Raw genomic sequence first — 22951 nt, forward strand, 5'->3', positions numbered from 1 at the left:
GGGATAAAGGACAACTCAGGAGGGGAAGGGGAGATTGGGGATAAATAAGATAGAAATAGGAGAATAAGGAAAATGTTGGATGTTGTAGGAATGTTGTCTTATAAAGAGTTGAAAATAAGAAAACAGAAATGGAAAAGGAGGAAAGGTAATGATGGAAAAACGGAAAGAGAAGATAAACAAAATATAAAAGGGCTACGCTGAACTATATGACTTTAAATATTAATGGAATACATAACCAAATTAAAAGGAAGAAACTACTAAATTTAAATGAATAAATGTATTCCATTAGAAAAAATAACATATAGGTTAAGAAATAATATTGAAATATTCGAACAAGTATGGGAGCCTTACATTAAATACAATAGCGAAAACCTACCGGGGACAAACATTACCTAAGTTGATGGAAGGAGAAGGAAAGAAAAGAATGGACTCAGTAGAATTTCTGGTGTATTTTTGTTGAATGACAACATTGTCTGACTGGCTTAATGCAACCTAGATTGTATATCTAAAATGGATGAGGGGGGGGGGTGGTTTGGGAGGAAAGGGGGGGGGGAGAAAAAGTCACTGTATATGTGTGAAAAAGAAATAGTGTATATCATGGCTAATGTGATTTATGGTGTGAAAAATAAAAAAATTTAAAAAAAGATAGTCTATCAAACTTCCGCAGGTGCACTGTGGAAAGTATAGTGACTGGTTACATTGCAGCCTGGTTTAGAAATTCGGCTGCCCGGAAACGAAGAGGTCCCAGAAGGTAGCAAACAGAGGCTCTGACCTCCCCTCCCATGTAATAAATGCATCTATGTGAGGTACTGCGTCAAGAGGGCAGCCAACATCTTAAAGGACCCTCATCACCCTGATCTCAACCTCTTCTCATTGCTACCTTCAGACAGAAGGTACAGAAGCCCGAAGACCAGCCCCTTTGGGTTCAAAAACACTTTCTTTCCAACAGCGATCAGGCTCCTGTACCTCCTCTTGCTGCACTAATCAGGGGCTGTTCCCACACCACTAAAGGACTGTCTGAACTATTATAACACCACATTTTTCTTACACTGGGATGCGTGAATATTTATTATATATCGTTCTTATACGGATTTATACAGACCATTTACATTCTGAGAAGAATATGCATCCCATCATAACCTCAACAAAGCTGATAATGTGCAGGCCCTCTCTTGGTTTTGACCATTCTTCAGAGGTGTGTGGCTGAGCTGACTTTCCCATGGTCCTATCCCACCAGGCCGAGCACCTGATCCACATGTACTCATCAGCAACATGACACCTCGTTCTCGGTGATAGTTTAATGTCACCCTCCTGCTGTTAATAACAGAATTCTGATGGTGTTGTTTATGCTCACTTGATTAAAAGAATACAATACTCAAGTCATGCAGCGTCCACAGGAAATAGAGGGCAACCGACGTTTCAGGCCTGCGTCCTTCATCAGGCATAAAAGGTGCGGGGTGGGGGGAGGGGGGAGGAGTACGAGCACAGGCTCACAGAACGAAGGTGCTGAGTGAAGCGATCTCCCAATCTGCGGCCAATGTAGAGGAGGCCGCAATAGGAGCACCATATGCTGTAGATGACCCCTGTAAAAGAACAGGTCCAACCAAACGTATCCATCATTTACCTTGTGGTCTCAATATTTCCTGTTCATTGGTCTCGATGCAGCCAAGCTGATTGGCTTGGATTTGTCCTTGCCCACCTGAGTGATCATTAATCCTCTTCCTCTGAATTTCCCACCAAAGACATGAGGCCCACAGGTCTAGACTTAACAGACCGTTTGTTGTTGACTTTTTCAGAGAGAGGGACAATGTTTGTTATCCTCTAGTCATCTGGTGCCTCATTTGTGCCCAGATGAAAATCTCAGTCAGAGCACCAGCCAATTCCTCTCCTTGCCTCTCACAACAGCCTGGAATAAATCCCATCCAATCTTTGGGATTAATCCAACTTTAATCATGAAAGTGCCTCCTTTCTATTTATGGTCACTACCTCCAAAATGACCCTCCATTTAACTCATTACATTCACCAATATCAAGTTCAGTAATATTACTTCCTTGTTGCTCTCTCTCTCTCTCTATAAACTGCATCAAAAAGTTCTCCAAATCACACCTGAAATGTTCTGCCCCTCTGATCCTTTAGCACTAAGACAATCCCAGTTAATATTGGAAAATGGAAATTCTCCTGTATGAACATGGAGCATTATAGCACAATACAGGCCCTTCAGCCCGCAGTGTTGTACCAACCTTTGTAAACCTGGTCCATAACAATCTAATCCTTCCCTACCGCACACGCATAACCCTCTATTTTTCTTACATGTTTTTTGTATGTCCCTATTGTACCACCTTCCATCACACCCCTGGTACTGTGTAAAAAAAACTTACACCCTGACACCTCCCCTAAACTTTCCTTCCACGGCCTTATACCAATATCCTCTGGTATTTGCTACTATCACCCCAGAAAAATACTGCTGGCTGTCCACCCTATCTATGGCTCTCATAATCTTGTAGACCTATTGAGTCACCTCTCATCCTTTTCACTCCAAAGAGAAAAGTCAATTTTATTGTCATCTGTTTGTACAAGTACAACCCGATGAAACAGCATTCTCCGGTCCTTGGGGCAAAACACATAGAGATTCCACCAGACAACACACATACTGACAAATAATACATATGCAGGACAGTATTCATCTATACAAATAAATAAATTAATATTGTTTCATGAAAATGAGAGTGTTGGATGGTCAGTGGGAGCAGTTCCTTTGGTCGTTCAGCATTCTCACCGGGAATGAACGTGGGGAGAAGCTGTTCCTCAGCCTGGAGGTGTTTGCTCTGATGCTCCTGTATATCTTCCCTAATAGAAGCTGCTGAAAGATGCTGTGTGGGGGGTGGAAGAGGTCCTCAATGGTTTTGCAAGCCCTCTAAAGACAAAGATCCCAGTAGATCACATCGATGGGCGGGGAAGGGAGCTCCAGTGATCCTCTCTGCCGCTCTTATGGTCCTGTGGATTGATCTCCGATCCATATCTCTGAAGCAACCGTACCACATTGTGATGCAGCCGACCAGAACACTCTTGATAGAGTTTCTATAGAAGGTTGACATAATGGTGGCCAGATGCCTTCTCCGCTTCAGTCTTCTCAGGAAGTGCAGTCGCTGTTGCACCTTCCTGACAAGTTAGGAGATGTTGAGTGTCTACGATAGGTCACTGGTTAAGTGAGCTCCAAGAAACTTGGTGCTCTCTACTACAGAGTTGCTGATGTGTAGTGGAGAGATGTCCACTACACCCAGCGCAAGCTCTGTTCACCTTGTGTCATAAGACAATCCAGGGCAACATCCTGCATCCTCTTCAAAGCATAATAATAAGATAATGCTATATTGAATGTAGAGTTAAACAGCATGAAGCCCAACTCGTCCATGCCAAAAGTGTTTACCAAGCTTCATCTCATCTGCCTTCATTTGGCCCATTCCATCCACGCACTGCCCTAATGTTGTTTAAATGTGGTAATAGATATTAAAAACAAGGACAGTATGGGGAGGGAGAGTCTGCCGTGGATAACTAAGGAAATAAAGGAAGACATCAAACTGAGAGCTAATGCAGACAAAGTCACGAAGAGTAGCGGGAAACCAGAAGATTGGGAAAACTTCAAACAGCAACAAAACCACAAAGAAGCAATAAAGAAGAGAATGATTGTGACAGTGAATTGGCATAACATATAAAAACAGATATTAGAAAGTTTTTATGATTATTACTGTACACTGAACCATCGCTGGCATGGTTCTGCGGGCCACGGAACAACTAAACAAACAGGAAGATACTCACCTAACGGAGCGGTACTGCATGCTGGAAAACAGCATGTTGTCCTGCTGAGTGTCCTGCCAGAAGGTGCGGGACACTCACAAGGATCAATTTAAACCTGCCAGACCCGTGAATCAAAAGCACTCCAGTAGCAATGTTCCACCCTGTGGAGCCCGGGACATGCGGGGTATAAAGAAGATGGTAAAACCTGTATAAAGTCAGTCTTGAGTTGACTAATCTGGCATGTGTGTTTGTATTTCGTAGCTCTACTGTAGTAGCCGCTACAATTGGTGAACCCGACGTGATCCAATGGATGTTGTGAGATCAGCTGAGTTCCTCCAGCATTTCTGTTTTTATAAATTGGATTTCAAGAAGGTGTCTAATAAGGTGCCACATAAAAGAATTATCCATAAGGATTCACAGAGGACTGGCGAACCAATAGAAGGTAGATAGAATGGATACTTATCATGATCAGTGGTGAGGAGGGTGCCGCAGAGGTTGGGGCTGGGCCCACAACTGTTCACAATATATGTGAACACTTTGGAAGAGAGGGCTGTGCAATATGTTGACACTAAATTGAGTGGAAAAAAACAAGTTGTGCTGAGGCTGTGGAAAGTTTGCAGTCAGATATAGAAAAGTTAAGTGAGTGAGCAAGGGTCTGGCAGATGGAGTATAATGTTGGTAAATATTTAAATGGCGAAAGATTGCAGCATGAGCCTGTGCAGAGGATCTGGGAGCGCTTGTGCATAAATTGCAAAAGATTGGTTTGCAGGTTCAACAGGTAATCAGGAAGGTAAATGAAAAGTTGGCCTTCATTGTCAAAGGGAGATTCTGCTGTGACTGGTGATGCCACACCTGGAATATTTCAGGTCTCCTTGAGATATACTGGCTTTAGAGGCAGTAGAGATGAGGTTAACCAGGTTGATTCTGGAGGAGAAGGGATTAGTCCAGGAAGAGTGTTATGAACCAAACATAACACTAATTTTATTTCTCACTCTTAAACTATAGTCTTGTCTTAAACGGTCCTTAACACTAAATCTATCCCCATCTATGCACGTGTGTGTGTGTGTGTGTGTGTGTGTGTGTGTGTGTGTGTGTGTGTGTGTGTGTGTGTGTGTGTGTGTGTGTGTGTGTTTTACCCAAAACTTTACAGTCCAGGCCAAAATCTAGAAAGTTACTTCAAAGTTCAGTCTATTAAATTCAGTGTTGAAGTGTCGGCCTTTGAAATACGATGCCAAGAATTAATTTTGAACTGATGAGAAGACGGGAGTTGTTGCTGCTACAGATTCAGGAATTCTCCTTGCGTTCCCTTTGAAGAAATGTCCATCCACCCGAGCTGTGGTCACAACATTCCTGGTCCTTTTGTAGGCAAGAATCTTCTAAGAGCCTGGCACCCTGTCTCTCCAAGTAACTTCACTGCTTGTCACACTAAAAATTCATCAGTCTCTCCAAGTGACCTCCACTGTTAGTCACGATCAATATGAAGCACTTTGCTTCTCAAAAAGACCCTCCTGGGACAGTTCAATCCTCCAAAAAGGCCCAGTCACTCACAGAGCCGGCTTTGCTCTGAATTCCACCGAATGGCTAGGCCACAAGAGCTGCTTCAAAAAGCTGTTTTCTCTTCACCATCAGAATGGTTCTCCCTTTCCAAAATCAGTGTCTTTGCAAATGTATCAAATCTTGAAAAGACTGTGACAAACCTTCCCTCATTTCTTCCAACAATTCGAATTGTCACTGGGCTGACTTGTGTTGTGTGAAATGTTAACTGTGACCATTCAGTTCCTCCTGTGTATACTATCCCTTACAGTGATCATCCCATTTTACTAAAACAGGAGCTTGTAATAGGAGAGATTAAGCTGCCTGGGACTGTATTCGCTGAAATTTAGAAGAATGAGAGGGGATTCATGTAGAAACATGATAGGATGAAAAGGACAGATACAAGAGAGGAAAGAATGCTATTTCCATTTGTAGGTGTCCCACACCTTCCCGGTTACATCCACGGACAGTAGCATTTTTTTTTAAATTTAGAGATACAGCCCAGTAACAGACCCTTCCTGCTTATGAGTCCGATTATAAGCATGTGTCCCATTAATCCCACGTCTTTGGAACATGGGAGGAAACCGGAGCGCATGGAGGAAAATCACACAGTTTCGGGAAGAATGTACAAACCCCTCACAGACAGCAGAGGATTTAAAACTGTGTCACTGATGACGTAATAGTGTTTACACAAACTGCCATCTTTATTTCCTCATAATTAGATTCACATTCTCAAAGTTCCCCGCTGCCTTCTGCAGGGTCAAACTTGGCTTCAGGATGATTAGTGCAAGCACAGGAAGTGCTGGAGATGCTGAGTTTCTCCAGCACTTGACCCCAGCATGAGAAGACTTCTTGCTTACCTCCAGGATGATTAGCCCAGGCAAGGGGCCACTCCACTGCCCCATCTATTATAATTTGTGCTGTTTGCTACACCGCTCGATTAGGCAGCGAGGTCTCCACCATCCTGCAAGCTGCCCTGGATGTTGTAGGGGCCTGATAGAACAGGCCCATTGCAGAATCTGAGCCTGAAGGAGCAACTCAAATGCATGGGGCCACATTTACCTTTATAAACACAGCAAGACCAAAAGTTGAAGAAAAATAATTTTATTTACAAAATATTCAATTAGATAAATTTTATCTCTTTACAGTAAATAAAGGAAAAGTAAGTCAGAATACCAATGATCTTTGGTCGAAATGGATTTTGCCGATAATCCCAGATTTCAAATCGACAAACATCCAAATTAGGAGCGAGAAGAGGTCTCTCCATCCCTCGAAACTATTTCACCATTTCAGAAAATGGCGATCTCCACCTTACCTTCATGGTTTCAAAGTGCCAGGAAGTCTCAAAGAGCTAACAAAGTGTTTCTAGTAAGGTTCTATCGCTGACATGGAGAAGGAAATTGTGTCAATTTGTAGAATGCAAGCTGCCACAATCAGAACCGAGATACTAACATACAAAATGCTGGAGGATGACAGCAGGTCAGGTAGCATCCATAGGAGGCAGTAGACGGTGGACATTTCAGGCAGAGACCCTTCATCAGGACTGGGAAGGAAGAGGGCAGAAGCCAGAATTAAAAAGGGGAAAACAGGAGGGAATGAGGAAGATTATTCTGTGGGAATAATGTAAGGTGAAAGGAGGAAGATGCCGAGGGCTGAGAAAGATGCACTCTGATAGTGGAGGACAGTTGATCATGGAATGAAGGGAAGGAGGTGGGAAGCTAGAGCGAGGAAGGTGTGGATGGCAGACAGGGAGAGAGGAAAGTGAAGGAAAAAAGGAGGCAGAGAGGGGCCAGGGATCAGGGAGAGCAAAGGGGGTAGAAAACAAGGGGGTGGGGTGGGGGGTGGGGGGTGTTATCAGCATCTGGTGGAAGACTGCTGAGACAGAATATAAAATGATCTCAAAGTAGGTCATGGAAAGACATGTCAGCACAGACATGGGAAGTGGAAATGAAGTGGCTGGCCACAGGGAGATCCTGGCTGTTGCAGCAGAGCAAAGGATCTCGATGAGGAAAGAGTAATAAAACAGCTTTAATGGGAAGAGCTCCCTAGTCTTGTTCAGGAAGTGCTATGAGATCTTTTCCATTTACTTAAAGAGTCAGATGAGGTGATTCCGTCTCATTGGAGGGAATGCATCTGTGATAAGGCACTGCAGTGATCCTTTAAGGCTCTTTTAAGGAACTCGTCCTGGATTATATCTTTGAGTCTCCCAAGTGGGCCTTGTACCCACAACTCAATCCACGTTTCAGGTCATGAGTTTGAACATGAGAAGATGTGCTCTTCCAGTTCCCCAACATTTCTCCCTCAATCCACATTAGTAAACAGTTGAAACTGCTGAAGGTGCTCAATGGACAGGCGACATCGTGGTTTGAACCCCTATTTCAGGACTGAGAAACAAGAGGGAAGATGGGCAGTTTTAAAGGGATGTGTCAGTGGGGGACAGGTGGCCCAAGGAGGGAGACAGGAGGATGGACAGGTGGAGCCAGGTGCGAGAGCGGTAGGGGTGGAGTTTGGAGGTGGGGGAGGGGGAAGAGGCAAGAGAGTGGTAGTGAGAGCAAATAAAAGAGGGGAAGGTGAAGGTGGAGGCAGCTGCTGAAGGAAGGAGATGGCAGCTACCATTTAAGGGAGTGAGGTTGAATGGACAATATTGCCCCAGAATGAGGATGGTGGGGCAATTGAAACATGGTAATTGGAGGTCTAGCAACCTGAAACTGTTTTGCCCAGATAGGTAGCTTACTGCAGTTAATACACAGACATCGAAATATTGTTGGATTTGTGGAGTCATTGAAAGTTCCTCAAAGAAAGGGTTGTGAAAATATAAATGGTGCAGTTCCTAGCAGAATTGATCTGGAATCAATATAAAATGTGGATTTATCTGGATGAGGCACAAGCAGGTAAAGGATGCAGCAACATGGATGATATTGGTTAGAGTTTGTAAGACTGGGGGGGGGGGGATAATTTAGTTGAGCAATTGAAAGCAGTAAGAGTAGTGAGAATCCGTGGGTAAAGGGGTCTGGACCAATAGAACACAACGTCAGTATGAGTTCTGGTCCAATCTGTGGTAAAAAGGAGGATGATAATAATCCCGGAACTTTCTTCCGTTAAAAGAAACTGGTTGTTGAGGCTAATTAGATGATTGGAAATTTCAGACCAATAGATTCTTCAGGAAGGATTTTGAGGAAAAAGTGAAGTTTGTTCAACAGTGAATGGATAACACCGGTCCCAGCATATTCATATTAAAGTATTATGGAGACAAAAAAAAGAGTTCTAGCCTAGTGTCAGGGCAGGTTGAAACTGTGGGACTCCAACATTTATGAGGGCATCTCAATGAATGCAAAAGAAAATAAAACAAACAATATGAAATTAAGCTTTCAAATCACTTGGGGTTCAACCAAAGCCTATTGTGGATTCAAATTCCAGCTGGGTTGTTGGCAATACGAATACCTTAATATTTCAGATTTGTTTTATTAAAGGAACTTCAGATTATCCCTGGCTGGCTTTTGGATGGTCACTCCACTTTATAGAGACTTCCCAAGCTCAACAATTGCAGCAATGTTAGGGTCTCCCTCTAGTGATCTGGCGAGTAAGGCACCTCCCCAGTTTACTCTGGGGGTGAGGAAGATCAAAAGTCACACTCCTTCTGAGATCAGGATGTTCAAGTAACAAATAACTTATTATCATGGGAGGAAGATAAATGCTTGTCACATATTGAGATCATCTCAACATTTATAAAACTTTCAGATATTCCATTTTATATATTTTTCCAACATAATTCTCACCATGTCTCAATATTTGTAAGGAATAGCAGTGAAAGATCACCCAGAGGCACTATTCTCCATCTTTGTTTGACCAAGACTCCCTAAAGACTCTGATCAAAGTTTATGGGGCCTCTTTCCTGTGAAGCAGTCACGTTTAAGCGGTTCTTCCGTACTTTCCTACCAACTACATAGAAAACATTTTTTTTTAAATTATGATTTCAGTCCTTGGCTCCCCTTAAATATGCTGTGACCCCCCCCAGTGAGGGATTTTGGGGGATGGCTGGTCAAAAGTTTCCAAGTACTGATCCTTAATTTCCCAAACACTTGTGGCCATAATCCAAAAAAAGAACCAAAGTGTTTGTCGTATCAATTTCTTTGTACTTTTTTTCTAATTATTAAACTACCAGAGGTGCTGACAAAAGGAACTTGACTGGGCACAAGGAATGGAGATTCAATGTAGAAATACTTGAGAATAAATCCAACTGGACCAGAGAAACCAAATTCTGATGCAAGGAAATTAGAGATCAGATCTTCAAACACATTGAGGAGGAGATTTTCTGGATTATTGCCCTGTGAAACGAAATGAGAACAAAGTTCTTCTTCAGCCTCCATGTTATGGAATGATTTGGAGAGAGTATTCAGGAGATTTGAGAATATTCTACTGTTACGACCCCAGAGGACCCCAAAACCCAGCAGCAATAGATATTCACCAAGACAAATGGTTACCTAAACATAAGTTGCTTTTAATCATCTTTAAACATGAAATCAGAATCACACTTTAATTAACTTAACTAACCTAACTGAACCCCCTTCTAATTCTAAGTGCACGTGTATGTAATGTGTGTGTAAGTTTAGAAAAGTTATTTGATTCACAGTCCAATCTCACTTCTCACTCCTCCAAGTTTACTGGTTGCAGGCAATTCTTATACTGTGCACAGAATTTTACATTTATGAAGTTTACCAGGCTTTGGAGCTTGAAAGGTAAATGGGTACTGCTTAGGAAGGTTCTTGTCAGTTTTCAGAGAGAGATTTGTTGTTCGCTGGACACCCACAACTGATTCCTTTTAATCAGCCACTCCAGTGTCTTGCCAAAGAAACTTGCTCCATCAGGGCTTTCCAGATGATAACCTTTCTTTCAGTCACCACAGAATTCCATTTTTGTTTCTCTTATTTCAAGTGAAACATTAGGCAGCCAGTCCTCTCCTCTTGCATGAACCACAAGGGCTTTGACCAGGCTGAACTAAGCAGTCCCAACCCGTCTTCCAAATGGGGTTTTCCACAAGCTTGCCAGCTTGTCCTGTTCCAGTCCTAGCCGCTGCTGCTGCCTGTAAAATTGCAGAACTGAATTCCCTCTCTCTCTGCTTGCAAAACCATTTGACCCTCTTAGAACAGCAAATTCCATTCCAAACAGTATGTGGCTCCAATAAGTAAACAACAATCCATTTGTGAAGCCTCTTGGGCACTCTCCAAAGCTTTTTCAAAGGTTCTTGGTGCCGGCCTGTCTCAGATGAGCAGAGCTCCGGTGTTTTAAAGTGTTTGTATGTGACCTACAATAAAAAAACCTGCCCCAATTTATCTCCCAAAAACATATCTATATACAATACAAACACAACATAACCTGTCACACTACCTCAGCACTATTCATTGCTTGAGCTAGAATATTCTCAAATCTTCTGCAAACCTTCTCAGCCTAGTCAGATCCACCCTGGGGCAAATTGGTTAATAGTTATGTGAACAATTGCACCACTACACACACATGTCAGCTGTGAACATTGAATCAAGTGTCAGATACGAGCATAAGTTGTGAATGTTGTATCACACGTCAGTTGTGAATACGGTGTCCTTCGCACTGACACAAGAGGATCCAAGCACATTTGGCGTATGACAATCCCAGATGCCCAACTCCTGAGCGACAGGAGCCAGACAGCTGGAGATAAAATGATTGGAGATATAGACGGTGGCTAACTCTTTATCCTTTCACTGCTGTAACATTCCACGCTGTATTCCTGCAGCACAGGTTTCTCGGCAGTGGCTGTAACTGTGCTGTTGGGTTAAAACGCGATGTTCACCAGTGTCTGTTTTCCAAAAGCAGAACATGTCTGTCCAGTCATTGCCTGGTTCCTACTGTATCCCTTCCATCTTCCTGTGGGCATTGATGGCAGCCCAGAGTCTGCACAACATTCCACCTCTAATACAGGAAGAAATGGTTAGGCCAATGCTTCGCTTTAACTTCTCTTCAGCAAACACACACTTTGCAAAACAGAAATATGCACCAAATGAAAATCAAAACAAAATCAAGTGGATATTTGAAGACTAAAGTAAAAAACAAATCAGAGACTACTGGAAACACTTAGGACTTCAGGCAGGCAGCATCCGTGGAAAGAGAAACAGTTAACGTTTCAAGGTGGAAGACCTATCATCGAAATATATGCTCCATGCACATTAACTCAGAGTAGGCTGTCATTAGTGAATTTCTCGTCTCTGCCCTTCAGCTAGAAAACTGCTGTGTCTCGTCAATGGCACAAATTGCAGGGTTATAATGATCTAGTCCTGGCAAATTATAATTATGTTGGTGCCCACAATTCACGATTCCAGGGCAACTGCTGAAACAGATTATTGGAGCTGACTATTTTTCATTGAAATAGCTATTAATTACAAAGGCACCTGTTAAGCAGTAAAAAGTGGGCTGACTATTTCAGGCAATTTAGCAACCACCTCTCATTCAGTCCCTTCTCAACATAAGGCTCCTTCAGTATCTGACGCCTTTGCAACCGATTTTAAAATTGCACCCTTCCAGCCCTTAAACTTGGACCAGAATTAGGAGCAACTGTTTATTAAATTGATCATCAACACATGACCTATTTGGAATTCTGGACTTCAGCGATTGCTCCTTATCCTCAAACCATGAATTAAGTGAGCACTGAATTTCCTGTTTCTGTCTCCAGTCTCTGGCATTTGTCATTATCAAAGATACACATTTATTGTTCTCTGTCTTTAGCCTTCCTGTTTATATTATTTTATTTCAAGTATAAAATTTTATGCATAAAAATGTATACAAGTGCATGGCATTCTTTACATTGGTAGCGCAGCCCAGCCTGTACAATCCTAGTGTTAGTAGTCCAAGTGTTATTTATAGTCTTAGCAGCTTCTGTGTGCAGGGCACCATTGCCATTCGTGTGGCCTCCTAGGAAAACTCATGAGGCTGGAACACAAGACCCATCCCCTAACTGCTCAGTGGCAACTGCTCAGTCCTTCTCCATAAAGCCTTTCCATTGGCTGCTCCATGCTTCAGTGCACCAATCAGCTCCTGCAGCCAAGAATGTATCAATAGGCAGCATTCCTTCACTAACTGGACTCCTTCCAAAATGAACTCTCTCACTTTATCTCAGTACATGTGAATTCAACAGAAAGTACCCACCACCCTATCCCATGTGTATGCTCTGGTGTCCCTGAACAGCACATGGCACTCAATGCATCTTAAAATGAATAAAGGGATCATTAAATGATGGGGTGATTGCCTGAGACTCCCAGGTTATACCATCAGACATAGCATGTCAAGGGAAGGATGGGCTTACAGGAAGGTACAGACTAGTCAACACTGTCAGGATTTGGGCATAAATGAAAAGGTCAAAAATGGCTGTCCACACATCTGGTGACACAGTGAGGCCTCATCCTATACATCTGGTGACACCGTGAGGCCTCGTCCTTGAACCATTGATATTAACACCCCCACAAGGCAGGTAGGCACATGGATGGAACAAAAATAGTGGATTATGGGTGTGAGGTCAGGAAGGGTTAGGTGGATGTGGAGTGGGTTTACATTGACTGGCACAACATCGTGAGCCAAAGGGCCAGTACTGTGTGGTAATGTTCCTTGTTCTAAGGCGGTGAGCTTGGAGGTTCAGCATGTTGACCTTTGCCCAATGAAGTAACATGGAAATGTTTAACTCACAGCTCATGACTCACTTCACAGACAGCTAGGCCAGCATTTGCTTGGATTTGACTCATTCTGTGCTAGACAGAACATGTCTGGGCAGCTGTTCATGTTGTTGAGCAGATACCAGTTTGGTGGGTTGGCTGAGTGATTCCACAGGCCTTTAGCATTGCTGGAAGGATGTAGGTGTCCTCATCCTTCAGTTATTGTGTTTTTATATGTATCTACGTATTTGTAATAGTTGTTGCTCAGTTGGTGACACACTAGCCTTCACTTAGTCAGAACACTGCCTGTGTTACCAACTGGGCCACAGCACACATTGCATGGCCCCGTGCGTGTGCGCACGCACACACACCCATTCATGCATGTATACATGCACCATCCAACACCTCTGACAGTAAGTGCTACTCTGTCTCCTGGGACAGCCGAGTCCCTCTCCTCCCCTCTGCCAGTGCTACCCTCAGTATTCAGATTTCAAATGGATTGTCAGAGGACATACATGACATCACGTACAACCCTGAGATTATTCTTCCTGTAGGAGAAACAGAATTACCACTTAGTGGCAGTGCAAAATCATGTAAACAAATAAAGAAATATAAACAAACTGACTGTGCAATAGGAAATAAATCAATAAACTGCAAAATTAGAAGTCCTTAAATGAGTCCCATATTGAGTTTGTCATTGAGGAGCATGATGGTGGAGGGGTAGGAGCTGCTCCTGAACCTGGTGGTGCGAGTCTTGTGGCACCGATACCTCTTTCCTGATGGCAGCAGCGAGAACAGAGCATATGCTGGGTGGTATGGATCCTTGATGATTGCTACTGCCCTCTGACAGCAGTGTTCCCTGTAGATGTCCTAGGCTGTATCCACTACCTTTTGCAGGGCCTTACACTCAATGTTCTCATACCAGACTATGATGCAGCTGGTCAGCACACTTTCCATAACACCTCTGTAGAAATTTGCCAGGGTTTCCGATGTCATACCAAACCTCTGCAAACTCCTGAGAACATAGAGGTGCTGATGTGCTTTCTTTATGATGCCTTTTGTGAGTTGGTCCGGGAAAGGTCCTCCGAGATAGTGACTCCCAAAAACTTAAATGTGCTCACCCTCTGCACCTCTGATCCCCCAATAATTATTGGATTGTACACCTCTGGCTTTCCCTTCCTGAAGTCAACAACCTGTTCCTTAGTTTTGGAGACATTGAATGTGAGGTTGTTGTTGGTGCACCATTCAGCCAAGTTTTCAATCTCCCTCCTGCACGCTGACTCATCACCCCTTCTTATACAAACCACCACTGTGGTATCGTCAGCGAATTTGTAAATGGTGGTGTTGTTGTAACAAGTCACATAGTCATAGGTACAGAGCAAGCAGGGGAGGGGATTAAGAGCACAGCCCTATGGTGCTCCAATACTGATGGAGATTGTGGAGGAGATGCTCTTACCAATCCTCACTGATTGTGGCCTGGAGGTGAGGAAATCCATGATCCAATTATACAGTGGGGTGTTAACTCCCAGGTCTTGGAGTTTGCTGATCAGTTTTGAGGGAATGATGGCGTTAAATGCTGAACTGTAGTCGATAAAGAGCCTCCTGATGAATGCATCTTTGCTGTCCAGGTGTTCTGAGATGGGATCCGCCGTAGACCTGTTGCTACAATAGGTAAATTTGAATGATCCATGTTGCCCTTCAGACAGGAGCTGATGTGATTCAAACACCAGCCTTTCAGAACACTTCATCACTGTTGATGCGAGGGCCATTGGTCGATAGTCATTTAGGCAGGTTACTACACTCCTCTTGGGCACTGGTGCGATTGATGCCTGTTTGAAACAGGTGGGTACTGTGCCCTGCCAAAGTAAGATGTTGACAATATCCATAAGTACATTGGCATATTGGTCAGCACAGATTTTTAATATTCAGCCAGGTATTCCATCCGGACCAGATGTTTTTCTCAGATTCACTCTCCCGAAGACAGCCCACACGTCATCCTCGGATACGGACAGGAGAGGATCATCAGGGGACATGGGGTGTGCAGAGGCAGTTCTTTCTTGTTCTTGTGGTAAAATCAGGCGTAGAAGGCATTCGCCCGGGTGTGAAGCTTTGCCATCTCCTACTGCACCAGATTTGGGCTTGTTGCATTTAGACCCTGCCACAACTGTTGGGTATCCTTCATTGTTTTCATTCTCATCTGGAAACTTCACTTTATCCGGAGATGGCTTTCCAAAGGTCACACCCACTCCTTCTGTAGTAATTTGTATCTCCAGACTTAAATGCCTGTATCTGGCTCTCAGTAGGTTCCATATTTCATTGTTTATTCAGGGCTTCTGGTTGGGGAAAACCCTGAACAATGTGGTGGGGGCACACACACATTCACAGCTGTTTTGATAAAAGTCTGTGACAGCCCCGGTGTCATCATTCAGATCCTCAGATGAGTTCTTGAACACTGCCCATTCCGCTGATTCAAGGAAATTCTGTAACCATTCTTCAGCCCCCTGCGACTACCTTCTAGCTGTCCTGATCTCCGCAACCTCTCTTTTTAGGATCTGTCTGTATGAAAGCAGAAGGAACATGGCCAGGTGATCCGACTTTCCAAGATGCGATTTATGGAAAGAACGGTAGGCATTCCTTATCCAGGTATACCAGCAATTGATTGTGCTGGGACCTCTGGTGCAGCAGGTTACATGCTGGTGGTGGTGGTTAGGCAGCTACCTGCTGTCCGGAACATGTTCATCCACAATGATGTCTGTGAAACAGCTGGTGTTTTCTGCATTAGAACAGTGACAAAATCTTGTCGGATTTTATTTGCTGTAATGGACTTTTGGAGATCCTGCGATCATTAAATTTCAATTATTTATCTTAAATTTTAATTAAATTGGTAAATGTAAAAGTAGAGAATAAATACATCAAGTTTTATTTTACAGTACCAATCTGAACATAATGGACAGCCAGCACATACACCCACCCACAAACACACACACAGACACACGCTGATAGCACACACAGTGAAAACATGATCCCACCACTAGACACATATTCCCCTCTCTGCCTTCCACAAGGACCATTCCATCCCTTGTCCACTCTTACTTCCCCACAAATCGTCCCCTTGGCACCTACCCATGACTGTAGGAGAGATACTCCACTTGCACCTTCACCACCATTCGGGACCACAAACAGTCCATCCAAGTGAAGTAACATTTCACTTGTGAATCTGCAGGGTTCATTTACTGCATCCGGTGCTCTTGTAGTGGTTTCCTCTACATCAAAGAGATTGGGTGCAGACTGGGAGGTTCCTTTGTTGAGCACCTCAGCTCTGTCTGCCACAATAACATGCATCTCCCAGTGGCCACCCATTTCAATTCCCCACCCCATTCCCTTGCTGACATGTTTGTTCACAGTCTAATGCACTGCCAGACTGAGATCACCCACAAATTGGAAGAAAAACACCTCATCTTTTGATTGGATACCCTCCGACCGGATGGCATTAATATCGACTTCTCTGGCTTTCATTAAACCCATCTGTCACTACATCCCACACACCCACTCCCTCACCCCCACCTTCACCCAGCTCTGTCTCTCACTTTTGCCTTTCACACATAATCAATTCTCACCTCTCCCCTTATCATATCCAATTAACACTTTGATGCACCATCAATAATCACAAAGGAATGGAGTTGTGAAAGTAACAGGCTTTTATTACTTATAGACTAGAACTGCCACCAACTTCATTGACTGATCAAGGCAGAGTGAAATGGGGAGCAAGCAAAGGGCTATGGGTAGGATGGGTCTCAGGAGGCATGTCCAGTCGGCAGCAGCCAATCATAACATAACAGTTGCTTACCACACACCTTTTGTTGATCTGGACTCCTCCCCAAGAGCGCACTGTCTCTATTCTGAGATTTCCTGCTTTTTGTGCATTCTGCTTATTCCTTAAAGAAGGGGTCAAGCCCAAAATGACGGCAATATATCTTTGTCTCCTATGGACCCTGAAAGACCAGCTGAGTTCCTCCAGCAATTTGGTGTGTTTTTACGACAATCATAGCATCTGCAGACTTTTTTGTCTCTCACACACGCACACATACATGTGTGAGGATTAAGTTGCAAGTCGAGCAGATAGAGATTGGGATGATCACTGCAGCTGGGGAATTTCAACTCACGAATAAAACTAAACCTGCAATAAAGCTGGCATCTGTATTAACAATGCTTCTACCCTATAAAACCACATTAGGCTCACTGATGCCCTTCAGGGGAAGGGATCTTTCCCCAGCCCCAAGGCCCACTAATGAAAATGACTATAAAATGTCTGCTCAGTTCAAGGGCAATTAGAGATACAGAGTAAACATGGCCCACATCCCGTGACTAAATAATTCATCACATCCTACTCATACACACTGCATGGTCATGCACACAAATTGTGCCAATATACATCTTCATACATGTGCTATCAAGCGCACTCACAGTCTGCATAAGCTGAAATGTTTATTTGCTGACATTGTAAATTAATGAGCCCTACCCAACAATTTTCTCAACAGGCTCAGCAGCCAAACCGAGACAGCAAAAAAACAAATTACCACCCAGTTAATTCAGCACAGTATTTAATAACACAGCAGTGCTGTTTGTTGAGCAGCCAGTCATACTTGCATTAGTTCTGTGACAACCTCAGTTTCTATGCTACTTTTTTATACAAATGTAAATTTAGACATACAGAACGATAACAGGCCGTTCTGGCCCATGACCTGTGTCGCCAAAATACACCAATTAACCTACAATCCCTTATGTTTTTGGAAGGGACCTGGAGAAAACTCATGCAGACACGGGAAAAATGTACAAACTCTTTACAGGCAACGCCAGGTTCAAATCAGGATGCGGGCGCTCTCAAAGCATTGCACTAACTGCTGCACTAACCGTGACATGATGTAGTACAGTTAGTGTAACAGGTAGCACAAGGCTGAATTCAAATTTTGTAATCAAAAGGACCGAAAAGGAATTCGGACATTGGTTTGGGTATGGAAAGGTGGAATGCTGAAATTTGCACTTGTACTCCACGTGAGAAGATAACATAGAGTTTGAAGAATAAATTTCATGCATTTTAGAAAATATGGAGCCCATATATGGAGAAGATGAGTATTAATCTTTCATTTTTTAATATTTCTTTGGAAGCCTCAATCTTAATAGCTTCCCCCAACACCAGCAAGAAGATGATTATGTTTGTTGACTAGCACTCACTTTTAATTCATTTTATTTTGTTTCTTTCTTTTTAGTTCTTTTGTGGGGTGGGGGGGTGGAGGTGTTTCTATTTCTTTCTTTTTCTTTTCCTTTTATTACCACATTGTATATTGATCGATGCAATTAATCAATTTTAATTTTAAGAATGTATATATATTCAATGTGGAAAAATCTATAAATAAAATTATTAAAAAAAGACCAAGATATAAGCAGGAAAGTCAATATAATGTAAATCACCAAGCTCCTCAATCATTCTTAAAAGATCTGGGAGCTCACATTACAGCCCTCTTTGGAAAAGGGGCACAAACTGTGGTTGCTAAGGAGTGTCGCATTATGTGGGGTGCAGCTGGCACAACCATCTCAAAACCCTTGGAACATTTGGACCAGCTGCATTGTGGTCAGGTATGGGGACACCAATACCCCTGAGTGTAAAGCCCTGTAAAAGGTAGTGGCACAGCCCAGGACATCACAGGCAAAATCCTCCCCATTTGCAGCAAACACTGCCATCAGAGAGCAGCAGCAATCATCAAAAACCCACACACACTCCGTTCTCCACCACCAAGTTCAGGAACAGCTGGGATCCCTCCACCATCAGACTCCTCAACAACAAACTCAGTCAGGGACTCATTTTGCACTTTGTTGTTTTTTTTGGTTTTGCACGGTCAGGTGGTTTACATTTCTTTATTTGTTTACATGTGCACATTGAGCTCAGTTTTTTGCACTACCAATTAGTGGTAATTCTGTCTCGCCCACAGGAAAAAGAATCTCAGGGTTGTATGCAATGTCATGTATGTATTTTGATAATAAATCTGATTCTCCCACCTCTGTGTGGTGCATCTCTTCTATGTTTAAAGTTTCTTTATTGTCACATAAACAAATACACAAAATCTGGAATGCATTGCCAGGGAGGCTGGTACTATTGGGATGTATGTAAAATAGAGGGATATGACTGTGAGGAAGGGAAAGGTTAGATTGTTGTGGGCTAGGTTAACATAGTATGGCACAACATCGTGGGCCGAAAGCCCTGTGCTGTGCAGTAATGCTCTTTGGTCCACAAGAGGTTCGTGCTAAGTCTGGACTCCATAATCTTCCCTTGCATTGAGTGAAAGGCACTCATGCGAAGGACAGATTGGCTGTGGATATATTCCTTCCAGCAGCTATTTTCCTTCCAGTGCTACATCAGTTCCCACACAGAAAACAACTTGATCCATTGGCAAAGGGAAGGGGTCAAAGATGACAAGAGACCAGGTAATGCTGCATTATCATGAACATTCACTCATACACAGGTGAGCTGAGTCACCGATACCAACAGAAAACCTGTCATCTGAAGAACACAGAGTTGGTAGAAAGCCACCGACAAACAAGACTTATGGACTCTCCATCTTTACGAAGACCAACACCCCAGGGCCCAGTTCTGCTCAAATCTACAGATGCTGGAGAACTTAGTCAGGTCAGAGAAGCTGCAAGTGGCTGCTAGAAGGAACAAATCGACACCCACACCTTGACATGAGTACCTTTCACTCAATACCAGAGCAACCCCTGGGGCCCAGGCTCGGCACCACCTTTTAGTGAACCAGAACCTCTAAAATCTAGATGCCAACTACAAACATCTCAGTAGCAGACAGACAGCACTCCCAATGAACCCTAAAACTTGACATTAAGGAATTTCAATCACCAACTTACAACCTTATCTTCCACTTCAGAGAAGATGGACCTTTCAGGAAGACCTAGCAATGACATCATTGTGACCCTGCAGAAAGGAGGAAAACATCACTTCAGGCTATCTACTGCAGGGGAGAGTCACCACCAGGTTTCTCCACAAACATCACCAGCTGGAGCTGATTTGCGACCGCAGCATGAACACTGACCATCTGCCTAAAGGTGCCACAGGCATATCATCTTCACATTATGCCAACTCCAAGGTTGATAGGGTAGTTAAGAGGCCTGTGGGATGCTGGGATTAATTAATGGGGGATTGAATTCAGGAGTAGAGAGGCCATGTTGCAACTCTACAAATCTTTAGTAAGACCACACGGAGTATTGTGTTCAGTTCTGGTCACCTCATTATAGGAAGAATGTAGAAGCCTCGGAGATTTACCAGGACGTTGCCTCGATTTGAAAACAAGTTTTATGAGACACGGTTGGCAGAGCTGGGACTTTTCTCTTTGGAGTGTAGAATAATGAGAGGAGAGTTGATAGGGATCTACAAGATCATGAGACGCATCGATAGGGTGGACAGTCAGCACCTGTTTCCCAGGGCAGGAGCAGCAAACACCAGAGGACATGTGTACAGCGAAGGGAGGGAAGTTTAAGGGAGACATCAAGGGTAATTTTTTTTTATATATAAAGAAAGTTGTGGATGCCTGGAATGCGTTGCCAGAGTGGTGATGGAAACTGAAACATTGGGGCCATTTAATAGACTCTTAGACATAAACATGGATGAAAGAAAAATGGAGGGTTATTGAGTATGGAGGGTTCAGTACTTTTTTTTTAAGGAAGGGCCTGTTCTGTGCTGTATTGTTTTATGTTCTAAGAGAAAGCGACAAAGCAGCACACACCACCAGGACATCACCTTTGTCCACCTCACAAAAGGCTTTGACTCTATCTGCTGAAAGGGAGAAGTGTCCTTCTCAACTTTGACCAGCCTCCAAAAGTTGGCTCTGCAACCAACAAGTTCAAACCAAGCAGCAATGCTGCGTCATCACCCCAGGACTCTCTCACTGCAATGATGCACTTCATCTCCCACAAGCTTCCACTGGAGAGACAATTCACAGATGAAAGCATTTTGCTGTACCTGGTATAATGTGACAATAAACTGGGAATGAAACAAATCCATAGCACTAATCAGAAATAGTTCAACTTTTGTTTCTTCCACTCTCGAACTAAGACTAACCTTACTCCAGCCACCAAGCTGCACTGGTGTCACTGGTGGTGGGGGGTGGGGGGGGGGGTGCGGACTGGACTGGACTAATAATAAAAACCTTATTATTTTTTAATAAAAGTATCCCTGTAATTAGTTCCACAACAAAAACATTTTTTGTAATCCAATCCAATCTTATATCAATATACCTACAAGGCTAAAACTTGATGCTAATTTACTTTTTGAACCTTCTAATACTCTGGTCAGAGCCTCCAACTCTCCTGCTCAGCGCTGCCATCCCACCCCTCTCCCCTCCCCCACTCAGCGCTGCCAGCACTTAGGACATACAAGGAACACACGCCTGTTTCTTCTACGCTCAATACACTTGTGCACTTGGTCTGTGGGGGGAGGGGTGGCGTGGTACCATGAACTACCGCACCGGGTGATACCAACCCGAGTGACGTGGCTGCCAGGCTGCAGAACACAGGCTGCACATGCACTTATTTGAAGGCTGATATTCAAATCGTTGTTGAGGTGTTTCAGAGAATGATCTTACATTTAATATCCTCAACCTGCCCTCATTATAAAACACCAGTCCTCAGAAATAAAGGTCCAGGACAAGACCCAGGAAAATCTAGATCGTTTTCTTCCCAGAGACGGGACAGTGGTCGGCCTTTCCTTGGGTACTAAAACCAAGTAGGTGATAGTCAGTGAGGGGGGGGGGGGGGGGAAAGGGGGTTGGACACACTTTGGAAACAATGACTATAATTCTCTAAGTTCTAAGGAAGGGGATAAGATTTGATCTCAAATTAAGGACGATTTGAAAGGAGGTTTATTTCAAGAGCTTAAAAGAGAGCGTGGGGGCAAATGTTTGCAAGTAAAACAACCTCTGATAAAGTAGGAGTCTTCTAAATGTCAACCAGCAAGAGTTCAAGGTTAATGTCCCTGTCATTTGCAAATGGTTTGTGCTGTACAATGAGAAGAATGAATTTTCATTTGGCTGATTTCCACATCCTTGGGTTTTCCTGTGATAAGAGTGATGGTCAATTTTCACACAATGGAATATCAAAAACAGCAGGGAAATAATAGACCAGGTGATCAGCTTTTCATGCTGTTGGTTCAGCAATAAACATTGTACCGATAAATTGAATGACCTCTGCACTCTTCTGACAATGCAACAGAATATTTTATGTCAATTGACACAAAGAATTTAAGGTCATAGCTGAAAGATGGCACCAGTTCTTATCTCCCTCAGGAAGGCACTAAGATCTCAGGATGGATTATGTGCTCGCCACTGGTGCTGATCCAGGGTATGCAGCCAGGATCTGCTGCTGACTTACCTACAAGATTTTGTGGACCAAGAGGCCAATTCAAGATGAAATACTGCCAACAGAATCTCATATCAATTACCTGATTTGGCTATATTTCAAGTCATCCTTTGTCACATCAACCAGAAGATCCTGCAGTGTGTAACCATTGGCTAGAATCTGTAACGGTAACAGAGCTGATATCACAAGGGCTGTCATGAGACCTCGCAGTTTGGTGTGAAAGTCTGTGCTCCCCCTCATTCCCCTTCTATCCTGATTTGTCAAATCTTTGCTTAGGATTTGGATTAGTACAGCATCTTCTGCTACTTCTATTCTCCATCAAATGAGTTAAGCAGATGGAGTCAATGGCCAGTGGGGTCACGGTTGACCCCCATGTCCTCACCTGATAACTGTTCAAGTGGGGTCTTCATGGGCCATATGGCTCCAGCTCCCTTGGTACAGGGTTGAGAATTAGGAGTCCCCATCATGAGAACCAAGTGCAGTTGAACCCATCACAATGGCCTACCAGCATTCTCAGCGCTCATCTGGGACAA

The 22951-nt window shown here is 43.5% G+C and overlaps 1 protein-coding gene across 3 annotated transcripts in view; it reads right to left on the reverse strand.

Annotated features, from left to right (window-relative positions):
* The window catches only part of LOC138741584 (mitogen-activated protein kinase kinase kinase 5), a 202778-nt gene that overhangs the window by 50180 nt on the left and 129647 nt on the right, over window positions 1-22951 (reverse strand). For 2 of the 3 annotated variants that reach the window (XM_069895866.1, XM_069895867.1), the window contains one exon: window positions 22501-22577. In XM_069895866.1, coding sequence (XP_069751967.1) covers window positions 22501-22577 — 77 coding nt within the window. Of the gene's footprint in view, window positions 1-6412; window positions 11269-22500; window positions 22578-22951 lie in introns of those variants that run through there. The other variant, XM_069895865.1, reaches the window with a different exon arrangement.

Source organism: Narcine bancroftii, chromosome 8, assembly GCF_036971445.1.
Source record: "Narcine bancroftii isolate sNarBan1 chromosome 8, sNarBan1.hap1, whole genome shotgun sequence".
NCBI classification, from domain to species: domain Eukaryota; kingdom Metazoa; phylum Chordata; class Chondrichthyes; order Torpediniformes; family Narcinidae; genus Narcine; species Narcine bancroftii.